The sequence below is a fragment of the Hydra viridissima genome, unplaced genomic scaffold, assembly GCF_058129835.1.
Source record: "Hydra viridissima isolate aposymbiotic clone 2 unplaced genomic scaffold, HvirCarnegie_v1 scaffold_4, whole genome shotgun sequence".
Taxonomy (NCBI): Eukaryota; Metazoa; Cnidaria; class Hydrozoa; order Anthoathecata; family Hydridae; genus Hydra; species Hydra viridissima.
The window spans coordinates 20,308,552-20,323,360 of record NW_028324303.1 but is presented as its reverse complement, the minus strand read 5'-3'; the positions used below and the strand labels follow the sequence as shown (position 1 = coordinate 20,323,360).

Sequence of the window (14,809 nt, the reverse complement as noted above, 5' to 3'; positions counted from 1 at the left end):
GCAAATTGACGTCGGTTTATCAATTTTTTCCCTCTGTTATCTTGAGAGTTGGTTTTCAATAGCCCCCATACTTGTGGATAATATATCAAATAAATGATACAAAAAAGAAAAACATGTCAGAAAATGTTTTTTTTTTTTGTGTCATTTATGTCAGAAGTCTTCATTGCATAATGAAGACTTCTGACATAAATGCACTTCTAAGCCGAACACTGCTTACAATTTTTTTAACCTTCACGTAATCAATTACAATCTTATAGTTAATATCCTTGTCAAGAGGTGTTTTTCTCTAAGTAAGCATTAATACGGAGTGTCGCAAGGTTTGAATTGAATATAAAATTTTTTTTTCTTTCGATTGTAATCTTTTCATTGAATCATAAAAAACATAAGATAGGGTTTTTTATGGAACAGCACATTGGGGAAATGTTCTCCAATACTTTGCTGGCTCATACGCATATGGCATGTGGCACTGTCTTATTGAAACCACATGTCATCCAATAGAAAGAGAGATAGAGAGGTAGAAAGAACTCTGCGATCATGCCGCGATATCGAGCAACAGTAATAGTCACTACTCGACCTCATTTTCAAAGAAGCATTGCCCAATGTTGCTTCCAGCCCGAAATCCGCACCAAACAGTGACACGTTGTGGATGGATTTTATTTTTTTCAGTCACATTCACATGTGGGTGAGAACCCCAAATGCGGCAATTTTGAAAATTAACAAAGCCATCAAGGTGAAAATATGCTTCATCGCTTAAGTTGATTTTGCTCGAAAAATCGGTATTCACTTGTTGATGTTCAGTAATCCACGAACTTTCTTCGCTGGTCATCAGTCATGGTTATTAGGATTCAGTTCTTGTGTCAATTGAACTATGTAAGCGTATAGACGTAGATCTTTAATGAGTATACGCTGTAAGAGCTTCTTGAAATTTCCAATTCTTGTACATGACGCTGAATTGATGTTCCTGGACTTTCACCACTCAAACGCACAGCTTTGATATTGACATTTGAGCGGCTTGTTTTTGAACAACCAGTGTGTTTTGCATCACAAATCCTCTCAGTCGACGAAGTAAAATCAATATTCCGATCCTATTTTGTAGGAAATTTTTTTTCGTACAAAATGTGATCGGAATATTAATTTTACTTCGTAACTGTGGCCGCCAAACTTTAATTATTTTTGAAATAGTGTTAAATATTGAAAACGCGTTGTTCTCTCGTGTAACGCTCCATTTTTAGTCTTCCTGTAGAAGAAATATTTGATCTTGCTTGTTTTCCTTTTCACTGGTTTTTCTTTTCAAAAAATTTGATTAGAATTTGTGCATGAAAATGTTAGATAAGGCTTTTTTCTCACAACAGATGAATAAATGTTGCTATTTTGTACTATCTTCAGTTTTGCTGTGAAATATTCGGCCATCTTACTTTGAGAACTGATATCTTCGGCCATCTTAATGATTGTTTGTTAATAAACATTGATTTCGAAATAATTGATTTTAATGATGAAGTAGCTAAACTCAACTATTATGAAATAAAAGTTTGCTAAAAAAATTACGAACATCATTTTTTGATTACATTATGTGTTAAGTAACAGAGTGCTAAAACCATAAGTTACAAACCACGCGGAAGCCACAATGTTACAAAAGAGGTTTTCCACGCGGCGAATTTTTTTCACGAAAAACAAATTTCTTTGCCAATTGAAATTTATAGCGGCCAGACAAGACAAAACACTTTTATTCATGAAGATCTTCGTGATTTTTTTGGTTTTCCTACGAATATCTTATTTATTTTGGCGCTATATTAAAGTCTAACTCTTGAAATTATTTTTAGTCTTGACTGAGTATAAGTGATAAACTACCAAAGATTTACAAATCCCTCCAAGGTTACTGAGGGGGTATTGTTGCTATTAAGAAGTAGCAATTCTTTTCCAAGAAATAATTTTAAAAAGAAAAGTTGATTTTAAGATTTGTGAAATTTTACCAAATTTTACTTTTTATTACTTGAAAATATTTATGAGTAATCATCATTACTCCTAATACAACTCTGTTAAAAAAAGTTCCTCATTTGAGCACCGCGTGCAGAGCTCGCAAAAGCCTCGAGAAATTATCTACTTATTTAAAATATCTTTTACATTTAGTAATTCTAAAATTTTAAAGTCTTTACATCTGGATGGAATGAAGCAGTCAAATTTTGTTAATATTTTACTTTGCAGATTGGAGCTAAAAACAATTCATTGACTCATGAGGGGGGAACCTAAATAAAAAATATTAGGATCTGTACTTAGTGTACAGATCCGAATACTTTCCTATCAACTTAAGTTCAAAGTCATCTGGTATTGTTAAACTGCTTTTCTAATGCTTCTTTTGTATTTTATCATACTTGTATTAAGGTATCAAAACTAAAGACTGCACATCTATGATACAAACAATTCCAACTTCTTCTTAAAATTTAAGTGCAAACTTTTATTGAAAATGTATTAACGATGTTTTATTGTTTTTCCTTTAACTCAAGGCGTTGGTAAAAAGAGATGAATCATATTTAAGTAAAACTTGATTTGGTCAGAAAATGAACTTCAAAACTGACAGTTGGGTGTGAAACAGACAAATAAGATATCGAGTATGCAACTAAAAACAAAAAAAAGTCCATTTTCAATTCTCAACGTTGTTTATAAGTAACTTTTGTTTTTTCTTCAAACTGAAATGAGAAAAAAATCGTTTGCTTTAATTAAACTCTTTTTAAACTTTTTATTACTTATATATATTTATTTGATATTTACGTATATTTATTTGATATTTATGTATATTTATTTGATATTTTTGATATTTAACGTTCTTTTTTTTCTTCTTGTTAAAGTCATTTATGACCAAAGTCCAGATTTTAGCAGTTGATGGTGGAATTCCAAAAAAGAAAATTAAAATCCTTATCGTTCTGATTATCATTTATCGTCCTGATTATCATTTATCGTCCTGATTATCTTTTATTGCCCTGGTTATCACTTATCGCCCTGATTAACACTTAAGGTCCTAATTACTACTTAGGCTTAAACTAGTTTTAATCTAAGTGATAAAGTGATAATCAGATCTAAGCAGACTTGAGATCTCCAGTTTTTAAAATGCCATTTTATTTGAAGGAAAAATAAACAAAGTTTTATCTTATGCAAAAAATGTTCAAGTTTTTGAAGGTTCATACAAAAGACTTTAAATCTCAGTGACGCCTAAGGTTCACTTTCTACAAGCACTGAGGTGCAAATATGCATTTTACTTTAGATATAGTTTGATTCCCTCCCACTTCACCAGTTGCAGTTTAGATGATCACTTTTTTCTAACCTTTTGTAACTCAGGGGTGGACTGTTTTGTAGGAAATTGAAGAAAATTTTTTTAATAATTTTGAACTCTGTAATACAAAGTAAAAATATTTCAGCAACGCAAAAAATAAAAGATAATTATAAAGTTAGTTAAAGGCATCAATTCTATTGCTATTAACCAAATCTGCAGTTTCGCTTTGGTCGACAGGCACATCTACCAGGAACTTTTTCTTCACAAATTCCAGCACAACCAAGACATCCGGGTTTTATCATTCTCCAAATCAATCTAGCTTTTGAAGGAACGCGAAATCTCCATCGACTGTCAGATAATTTAACATGAGCATCTTCCTCGATCTCATCCTCTAAATCATCTAAGATCTCTTCCGATAAATCATCTGTCAAATCACTCAACAAATCTTTCTTGATGGATTTTGTGTAAATGCCTTCAAAGAAAAAAATCAAGAAAAGTGCAAAAAGAACTTTCATTCTCGAAAGTATTGTTTCCCTTTTGAATCTTGAAATGTGTTTTTTCTTAAAGTTCAGCTTTTTTTAACTAGAAAGAATAATAAATAATATTAGCTCGGTTACACTTGATGTCATTCAAAACGGTCTAAGCTTTCATTTACTTGTTTGCAAACCACGCAGCAGCTTTTAAAAGCTTGGATGTCGCAATTTGTCCCAGTTAGATGTTTTTTTAGATTTAAAAAGTGCTATTTGATGTCTCAGTTTCAATCATTTAAATTCATTTTAATGTAAAAGTAAAAAGAGACTATGTTTGTTTCTGTTTTTTTTATTTAATCCAGAAATAGAAAATAAATATTTTAAGGAGATGTGCCTTTTTCGTGCCTTAATAATCCCTATGTATTTCGAAATTTATTTGATATCTTACGTTGTTTCGAAGGCTTAGTATCTCAGACGCTTATCAACATTAACATTAAGGAACGTTTAACGTTTTTTAAAAGTGTGCACCTATCAGCAAGTCCAAAAAAGGCTCGTTCTCAGGCCTCGCAGTAGCTGCAAAATTCAAATCGAGGAAATTTAGATTATTAAGAAATAAACTCAAAATTTTTTTATATCGAGTGGGGGACTGGCACTATAGCTGAGTGAGGGATGACGAAAAAACCCAAGTATGCAGAACGCCGATGTAGAAAGAATAAAGAAGGCAAAAAGGCTGAATCGCACTTCTTTAACTATTTCTTCTTAGTAGGCTCCGCAGATTTTTTTCGCAAGAAGAACGAAGGCTCAAAATTGATTATCTCTATTTATAAATAGATCAAGATGATTGTTTAAACTTTTATTACGTAAAACCTAATTCACTTTAAGCAGACTGCTTGCGAATGAGCTAAACACTTTGGAGTTATGAAGAATGAAACAGTTATTTCAGAAAGCCTATAAGCCACTGTCCACAAATTGTTGAGAAATCAAAAGAAACTGTTTTCTTATTACCTGCACCTCTTGGTGACAAAGCTTTTAAATTATTAGTCTGAATTATATAGCGATGGCTACATCTCCCGCTGAGATTGCTTATTATTTATTATTTCAAAATGGTAAACCAAGATTTACTTTAATCCGTGATAAAAAAAAAATTAAACAATTTTTTTTTTTTTGACATCAGCTACCATTCTAGAGTCATAATACGAAATAAACGATAAAAAGCTGTTGATTTTATCATTTTCTTGCTTTGCCCTAGTTACTTATAAACTTTAATCTCATTAGTGTCAACCATAAACAGTTCAAACCTTTGAACTTTCGTGGAACTTGTTATTTGTTTAGCATATTATTCAATAGTGTAAACTCGATCTGTTTTTTTAAATCCTTTTAAAAACAGCAAAGTCTCCTTTGCGAGACAACAATAAATAAACTGGAATAGGAAAGTATTGACGAATTCTCTGAAATTTTATTATTTGATACAGTAAGGACGGTGATTGTGAGCGGGAAGATGGTGTGAGGGTGGAGATAATGTAAGGGCGGTGATTTGTTTAGTGCGGAGGTGTGCTTAGTCTTCGGGTTTTATGATTGGGTTATTGGGTTGCCCTCAGTGTTGTGTGGGTGTGTGTGACTGTGTGTGATTCGGGTAGGGTTTGGTTAGTGCATAGTTTGTGTAACGATGTATTCCTCGACTTTAAACACTTTAGACATATCGCGAGGTTGGAATTATTTTGTTCTATCTTCAAGTTTAAACGTTGGGAGAAAGTTTTAGATTTTTTTTTTAAAAGTAAAATTTATTTAAAATTTTAGCTTTAATTTTTAAAGAAATTATAACTTATGCTTAAAATAATCTATGTTTAAGCAAAATTTTTTAAAAATTTAAAAAATTAAAATCTATTATAAAAGTAATCATTATTTACTAAAATTAATAATTCACTTTCTTCCAACGTTTAAAATGGAAGATAAAACAAAATAATTCTAACCTCGCGATATGTAAAGCTTAACAAAGAAATCCTAATGGAACTACTAACCGAAGTGTAAATGAAATGATATTTACTAATAGTCTTTCTCGTCTCACTTAATAAATAGTCTCAAATATTTAACTCAAGTATATTCTTTTAATATTTTCAAATACTGATAATATGCAATCAAAATTCACTTTAAAATATTCTCTTATCACGTTTGGATTCATGGCCAAAGTGTCTATCTATATTAGAACTATTCTTACTTTAAAACCTTTGAAAATTTCTTTTTCTTTTTCTTCTCTTTGAAAATATCCCTTTAGTTTTTTTTCTTTACCTTTTCTTTTAAATTCTCTTTTAAAAATCTCCCAAACTCTCCTATCAATGCTCCCATAAAATCTTCTATCAATCTTCCATAAAATTTTTCAATCCATCCTCTGGTTTTTCTTAACTGATCTTTTTGTATGTGTCTACAGATGTTTCTTAAATCAGGTGTTGTCCTTGCATAGACAATGGATTTTATCTTCAAGTTTGTTAAGTGCTTTTGTTTTGACCTCGTAGTCATGATTATCTAAAGAGGCTTTACTAGTTATCTATCTATTAACGTTTGTCTCTGGCCTCAACTTGTTTGTAAAAAATCATATAAAGTAATTACAGAGCTGTCGGGTATGTTACTAATTGAACTATTATCAATTTATCAGTGAAGTTACAATTGAATTTCTGGTCATTATTTTCGGTCATCATTGCGAAAACAGTTTAAAACTTTAATGTTGCGACTGATTTGTTTTTCATGAAGTTGTACACGTGTGTTCATCTGGTGTTTAACCTGTCTCTAACTTTTCTTCGATTAAATACGTTTTATGCTGATCGATTTTTTCTTAAAGATAATGTTTATAAGTTCTTTAGTCCCCCTCCTAACCATGACAAGATTCACATCAATCAAACTAAAGTATGATTTTTTTTTGTGCCTAAAATCTATGGAAAAAAACATGATGGAAGGGATATTTTTTTGAGGTAGGTTCATATAAGCATACTTCATTTGATCCTTCTGTTCCTTTTCCAACATGACAGACAAAGAAAGAAGCTTTCTATTGTTCTTTAGATGGTGCAGAAGGCACTCACACAGAGCTGACATAATTAAACTATATTCTGATAAAAAATTTGCAGAAACTAAAGCTTCTGTATGTAAAAATGAACTGCCCAAAAATTTCATCGGTTTTGACTTTATAGGAACATTTTTTGCTCTTTTTAAGTGTTATTTTCCTCTCTTGTATATCTTGGTTGTTATCTTCATATGCCGCATACCCTGGTACAGCACTTCTTAATGTAAATATCCCTTTACTGTTGATTTACATGCAGCAGCAAGTCTACAAACTTCCCAATTGCTATCACATTTAATTCCATGCAAATTTAATAAAATCTAATTTACAGATCTAATCTAATAATCGAGTAATCTAGTAATTAAAAGAGAATAATAACAATTACTAATTATTTTAATATTTTTCAGATTTAGATTTATAAATTTGCTGATCTACAAGTAAATTACATACAATACTATTTGTAATAAAAAGTGAGACTTTAAGATAAATTAGGATTTCTTGTAGCAATTTTCACGCTATTATTTAAAAGCTGTTGTTGAGACGAAGTTTAAGAGTTAAGTAAAGAATACTAGTCTATTAATGATAGCAAGTACTCACTACAAGTTAAACCCAAGTTTCTTGGAAACTTTTTCCAATCAAGACCCTTTCCACAATAAATGAAAGTAATGTAAATAAAAATGCAACTTGGAGATCAAAAATTAACGAGTCGATTATCAACATGATTGTCTTTTGCTTTTTTTTTTTTTCTCGTTTTGTTTGGATATTGAGAATCAGCCTTCTACAATATTCCGAATATTCATGTGAAGCTAACACGTCATCAATGGTAAACTCAGGGCAAGACTACTGGAATCTTTTGAAAGTGCAATTAAAATTGCAAATAATCTGGAAAATATTACAGCAACCACATTTTTATCAATATAAGTTAGAAATAGTTTTTATCTGATAAAACTCGTAAGAAACCGTTTTTAACAAAAGCTCAAAGAAGAAACGAGTGAACTTTGCAAAAACGTAACATTTGATCCCCCATTTTCTTTTTAGAAAAACTCCTTTTGGCCTGATAAAACTAGGCTTAATATATTACATAAAATTGATTAGAGCACATGTTTGGTGAAAGAGGAAAGAATCTTTTCATTTGAGCTACACGAAAGAAACGGTTAAATATGGTAGAGAAAATGTGATGTATGGTCTAGGGATGTATGGCATGGCAGGGTATTGGTAAATCAGAACCTATTGATGAAACCATTTGTGCCGTTATATTGGACCAAAATTTCAAATCTTCGCCAAATCAACTTAGATTTGGCAACACCTTTGTGTTTCAACAGGACAATAATCCAAAACACACTGCTGAAAATAATCAACCTTTTTTTAATAAAAATGACATGTTTTAGAAAATACCACCTGTCTTCGGGAGGGTGTCTTAACAACAGGTAGTTCTTTGAAAGTATGTATTCTTGCAAAGGGGGCTTCATTAGAATTCTTTCCGAACTATTAATCTTTTCTGTATTAATATTGTTTCAATCAAGGAATTTTTCTTCTCTGTAAAAGACATAGAAAATGACAAATGTGAATCAAGTTACACCAGTTTAATAAAATTGTTGACCCTAAAGAGCCCGTAAGATTTCAGGTAGTCAGAGAATCAGGGAAATCTGAAAATCTTCTAGGCATTCTTGCTAATCCCAAAAGATGTTTTGGAATTATGCTCTAGGATCTATATCCATCCCAATGTTAAACATATAATGTGCTCGTAATATAAATTCTATGAAGGCTGTAGCTAATTGTGCATTTATCATTCCTAAATAGCAGAAAACCTGACTTTTTTAGCTAAACGCCGGAATGATTTGTGATATTATCCGAAATCCAGGAACTATAAGAATGTATACTTCTGGGTGTCAGAAAATTCAAAGCAAATCCTGAGATACAGGATCCCCTTTTCCAGCAGGGTCAAAGAAAGTTGTAATAAACTTTCTATCGGTCATTAGCATTGTTATAACGCCAGCATATTAAGGCGGGGATAATAAAAGTGAGAATGTGCTCGGAATGTGAACAAATCAAACAAAATAAAAAAAAGCTGCATATGAAATCATTAGGAATATTGAAAAACGATCCATACACTTACACTAAATTGATATTAACAAGTTAAAGTAATTGTTGAAATTTAGACTGATATGAATTCGATTAGAATACTTGAATAACAATAAAGCCATAAAACATCCCATCTTTATTAACAAATTGAGCAGATGCTGACACAGGCAAGAAGTACGAGAATTTTACTGGAATTACATTGAGCAAAGTCTTGATCCAGTTGAAAATGTCAACTTTGAAACGAATATTGACACTAGGTTACAAATTGCAGATTTAGGCTAGAATTACACAGAGCAGGAACCTATTCAAACAGAAATGACAACTTTAAAATGAATAGGAGGACACCGGGCGAGAAACTTAAAAACTAGGCTTGAATAAGAACGATTGTTGACTCAAGGCAAGGAGTTGGAATATCAGACTAGAAATACGCCGAGCAGTAACTTAATCCAATGTCAATTTTATTACAATCTTATTATTAGTATTACTAATAGTATCATAATATTTAATATAAAAATTTGTTGAACCTGGTATATTACAAAATAAAGGTTTTTAGGGAAAATATTTATGACTTAGCTGTATGAGGTAATATGTGAAGATGGGCTGTATAACGATCTGGTGCATATGCACCATTTAGGCTTAAAAAATTTTTCATATACGTAAGTATTTAATTTCTTCATTTACATGAGTCTTTAATTTACTCTGAACATCTGTCCAAAAATATTTTCACAACTCCCAATCTTAGGGCTAATTATAAAAATTAAGTTGTATCATGAAGCTTTCAAGAAATTTTCTAATCCGAAAATTACAGTTTGCTTTGAAAAAGTTTGTAAATGCTATTGCTATTGATGCTGATGTAATATAATTAATTAATGGTAAAAAATATGATCCTAAATCTTTTTTCAAATCCTATATGAGCTAAAGTAAAAAATTGTTTGGCTGACAACACAATAACCAAGGAGAGCTAGTTCTAAAATGTATAATGGAAAGCATTAGTATTGTAATTAGAGATATCATTGAACAAGATGTTGACTTTCATTCTAAAAAATAGAATTGAATTGAGAAGCTCTGATAACTTATGATAGTATAACTGATCGTTTTATAAAAGATTTTCAAATTTCATTAGAAATGTAGTGGTTGATCAATAAAACATCTCTTAAAATTTGCACTGTTAAATACGAACTATCAAAAGTACCTCATACATGCCACTATAAACAAGTTTGAAAAACATTATTTAGATATATCAATCAGCGTATTTGGATAACAAACAATTGTATACCCACTTAGAATAAGTCAAAAAGTCTGATTGTCAAAAATATGACAGACATTTTGCTTATTCAAATCTTTTTTTTCTTCAATGGCGAAGAAAAAAAAAGAGATTTGAAACTGAATCAAAGTGCAGCATGTTTCATAACCAAATGGTTGAGCCTAATGAAAATAAACCATATTTGTGTCACTATACTGGAAAATATATAAGAACAATGGCATGTAAATTGCTTTAATGTGTGATTAAACCTCTAAATTTCATTGCAAACCTCTAAATTTCATCGTTTTTCACTATCTAAGGGGATATGATAGTCTTTTTTTCAAAGAATCTTGGTAAAACTAAAAATGATTTCTTTGTAATAATGAAGGAAAATAATGCTGCATATCATCATGATGCATCTATTAAATAAAAATGTATAAACTCAAAATAAAGTGTGTAAAAAAAAAAATGTTAGAAGAAATAGATGCATCGTTCACCAAACACTAAGAGAAAAGTTAGATAAATAAATTGCTGAAAATATTATTGGAACAAAGATGAAATTTGGAATGGGTTTGGCGTGCCATCGTTGCCACGTGGTTAAAAAGAACTAAAAAGAACATGAACCATTTACACACAACACAATTCGCAGATGGATTACATAAACAAGTGAGGAGAAAACTTGTCAGAAGAAAAGTCGTTGTTGATGGTATTGACGAAAAAAAGGCTGCTGATCTAATTAGACATGCTGGTGTACTCCAAATTCAATAGAGGCGTAAAAATACTCGTAAGTAGTTTTTGATATTTTCTTTAAAATTAAAATACGGATGATTAATTCCGCTAAAAGATAAAACAGGTAAGACAGCTGCAAAAAGGATTTAAAAAGTTATTTAATCAACAAAAACCAACTAAAATTTGGGTTGATAAAGGTGAAGAGTTATGTACAATTGTACAAATTTTAGTGAAAAAATTGAATTTTTAAAAAATTGTGGAGCGTACGATAGACATCTGCATTGAAGTTTCTTTTTGATAGATGTTTGCACGAGATAACAGAATGGAATTCCATTGTGACGTTCATAAACGAGATAGCAGGGTTGTTGAGTTGAAAATTTTACTTTTATTTTTTCGACTACTATTTGTGTGCTACGCACCCATAGTTCACATACAAGATTTCTAATTAGCTTTCTTTAATAGGTTTGCTTAAAATGGTTGATAGCCAAATTTTTTTTGGTGATTTAATAATTGGACTTTATGGTCTAATTATGGAAACCATAAATTTAAGCATAATTTTCGCCATTTTTGGCTTTACGGTCGGCATCGTGGTTATGGGCGACCACTCTCATTTCTATACAACTTAGGTAACTTACGTAAATGTTTTAATGGCATAATTCAATTAAAAACTCAAATTCGTGATTTAACTTACAAAATAAAAAATGAAATAAATTTTTTAAATTTACTAAATATGACTCTGACATAACGAATTTTTAAACGTATTTTTAAGAAATTTGGTTAAATTAACTTGAAATTGGTGAATGAAAAACAAAAAAAAAAAAAAAAAAAAAAATTTAAATTTTTAATGATTTATTCGAGTTTAATGTTACAAGCTTGCGAAATTTCATTCAGCTGCTAGTTTTCTTTATATTTGGTATAACTCCACCCTTCAATTTTCCTTTGTGGCATCTGCACGAATTACTCACTAAAAAAAAAAGATTGCAGTTGCAACGAAAGAGGCATTTTATAATTTGAATCAAAAAATCGTCACTCAAAAATCTTAATTTTAAAAATAAACTTCTCACTGCAACTTGCACCGGAACCAGCTTCGCAACAAAAATAGTTTTCGTTGACATAATGCAAACCTGCAAATAGAAAACGGGAAAAACATCGTGTGAGCAAAAGTGATCATTTTATGCCTGGGTGTGTGCAAATAGAAATCAAAAAACGTATTGCATGCATTAATAAAAATTATAATTATATAAATTATAATTATAAAAATTATAATTAGTATGTTGCAAGTAATGCAGACAAAAAAATATGTCTTCATCGACAAAAGCTTATCAATTTTAGTGCGAGATTTGCACTACAAATCTCATTATTAATCATAATCATCCTCACTTGGATATCCGACCGGGCAGCAAGTAAAACCAGCAAATGCAGTTCCAACTGGCTGCTGGTCAGTCCAATCCTTTCGTCCTTTTAACTCAGTTCCAGAAGGGCACTAAATATTTGATTTAATTAAAATACATATAATCGAAAAATAACAACAAAAAAAAAACCTGCACGCATCAACAGCGCAATATATTAATACACCAATAGTTAAATTGATGTTCCTAAGTTCTCAAATCCTATTTTTTGTCTCTGAATATGCTTGATAACTTACAACAAACTCATAGGTTGGGACAGCAATAACACTTGAAAGCAAAGCAGTCAAAAAAGCAGTCAAAAAAGCTACTTGAATCTTCATATTGATTGATCAAGATATTGGCAGTTCAAAGGATGGCTAAAAAAAAAAAAAACTAAGACTTTAATTTCATTTTTAATTCAAGTTTTGATCCTAAAATACCATCAAAAGTTGACATTTTTAATTAGAAACCCTTGGCAACAGCCAGTTTTCGGAGCAGTAATGATACAACATGAGTAGGATAAATTGCTAAGGATTCTAAATTTAGTTACTAATACAATCATAAAATGTAAAGGAAAAACCGTAAGCGTTTTTTCCTTATTCTGCGAATTTTAACGACAAGAAGAAATTTAATTTTTTTTTTTTTTTTTTTCATTTTTTTTTCCTTTTAAAACATTTTAATCAAGCTTCGGCGTTCAGTTTTTTCGTTTAAACAAATAATAATAAGACAAATTTTTATATCGGTCTTTTAAAATAAATTGAATTTTCTAAAGTTTGTTAAAATACCACTTTGTGTGCATTTAAAACAGCATTTTTTTTTTGTGCAAAAAAAACTTTTTTATACACAAGTTTGTTACATTTGGAAAATTAGTATAACGGTTTTAATCGAATTGCAATTCTGCGCATGCGTCTTGGTGGGTTAAAACAAAATAAGATATCGAAAAATTTTTCTGGAGTCTTACAACTTTGTAGGTCTAAATAAAAAAATCATTTTAAAATTCGATTTATTTCATGTCTGATATTTGAAATAAATGAACGGAAAATCAAACCGGCCGATGCTTAATTTTGAGCAAAAAAAAATTGCAAAAAAAAAATACAAAAAGTTTTACCTAACACTTTGATTCTTTTTATCTGATTCTTTATCACACCTCTAATTTAACGTTGCAAAAGCTTATTTATGTGAAACTTTTGGAGCCTGGATCCGAAAGAATTATAATTGTTAAAAAAAAGAAGGCTTTTGAGGTTAACAAAAAATTATCCTTTAACAATGGATATTACCACCCAATTTAAGACGTCAACACAATGTATATTTTAATCTGGCAGTCAAAGGGGAGAGTGGAAAGAAAGGGGAAATTCTGTGCAACTGATCTTTTTTTTTTTTCCGTGTAATTTGCAATCTAGTAAAGAGAAACTAAATAGGTATAGAAAATTGTTTCAAAGTTTGTATTGGCTGAAAAATCACATTGTGTTTATGATCCCTCCCAGACATTAAATCATCCAAAATGTTCCTCACGCTTTGTTGCACACCAGTAAATTTGTTTTTTCGTAATTCATCGGGTTTTTATAATACCGCGGTGTGACCAATTACCGCGGTACTAATATTTACTAAAATTTTCATTAAACTTTTTTTGTTTTTAACAAGTAATTTGGATGAAAGTTAAATTTACTTCTTTATCGTTCTATAAGATTTAATTTTCTGAAGTTGATTAAAAAAAATGGACTCTGTGCGTTTAGTTTCGCTGCAAGCTGAAACAATAAATCTTCAATTTAATTGTTGCGCGTTTTAGTGACATCTTACTATTGGCAAAGTTTGACGTCATGCCAGATGGCTTTAACCGATTTTTAATACTTGCAAATTTTTACGGTATTCTTAACTTTGTAAAAAAAAAAAAAAAAATCCGGAGTGATTTGGTTGATTTTGTTGGAGATAACGTCAATGACATCATTAAAATACTGTTAGTGCGTCATACTCTTGATTTTCAGAGAAATAAAAAAATTTTTTTTTCACCTGAAAATCAAGAGTGTGGTTGCAGCTAATAGTATTTTAATCTTGAAACATCAAAATTTTGCCTCATCATCTTAAGCCACGAAAAAGAGTAAACCTGTTAGAGGCATTTTTTGTAGATTTGCTCGAAGTCTTTTAACTTTATGATTGCTTTTGTTTGAATGCTTAGAAAAGAGGAAAATAAAAACATGAATGCCTCATCCTCCTTAGCACGTGTCGTAAATTATGGATGACCCCAATGCCCAGATATGGGTCTTTCGACTAACTGATTTTAGCCTCGATACAAAAAATAGCCGTTGCGTTATTTTTGATTTCCGCTTTCTAAAAAGCATAGTCAATATGAAAAAAAAAAGGATGAAAAATGTTTCTAAGGGTGTTGCGATCTTGATACAGTTAATTGAGATAGGAATTAGAGGTGGAATATCTTTGGCTTCTGAAAAATTTGCAAAAATTTTAATTTGAAAAGTAAACTCGGAATATCTAAAAGAGCTGCATGACTCACAGAGCGATTATCAATTGGCTCCTGAGCGTTTCAAAACAAAAAAGGTTGAAGAACTTGTTCTTTGCTTTTGTGATATA

At 30.6% G+C, this 14,809-nt stretch overlaps 1 protein-coding gene across 1 annotated transcript; it reads right to left on the bottom strand.

Moving 5' to 3' along the window:
- Positions 1-11,670: 11,670 nt before the first annotated feature.
- On the bottom strand, positions 11,671-13,429 carry LOC149890433 (uncharacterized). Its single transcript, XM_090086053.1, has 5 exons — positions 13,335-13,429; positions 12,484-12,603; positions 12,219-12,321; positions 11,903-11,962; positions 11,671-11,802 (listed from the first exon to the last, which is right to left on the bottom strand). The coding sequence occupies exons 2-5, from the start codon at positions 12,565-12,567 to the stop codon at positions 11,726-11,728; spliced, it is 324 nt and encodes a 107-aa protein (XP_089942179.1). The 5' UTR covers positions 12,568-12,603; positions 13,335-13,429; the 3' UTR covers positions 11,671-11,725.
- Positions 13,430-14,809: the final 1,380 nt, after the last annotated feature.

Bases quoted from the DNA above. Each gene is read 5' to 3' on its own strand.
- LOC149890433 (XM_090086053.1), bottom strand. From the start codon at position 12,567: ATGAAGATTCAAGTAGCTTTTTTGACTGCTTTTTTGACTGCTTTGCTT. The intron at 11,963-12,218 runs GTGAGGATGATT...TTCTATTTGCAG, and splicing joins CTGCCCGGTCGGATATCCAA to GTTTGCATTATGTCAACGAA. The intron at 11,803-11,902 runs GTGAGAAGTTTA...TTTTTTTTTTAG, and splicing joins TGGTTCCGGTGCAAGTTGCA to TGAGTAATTCGTGCAGATGC.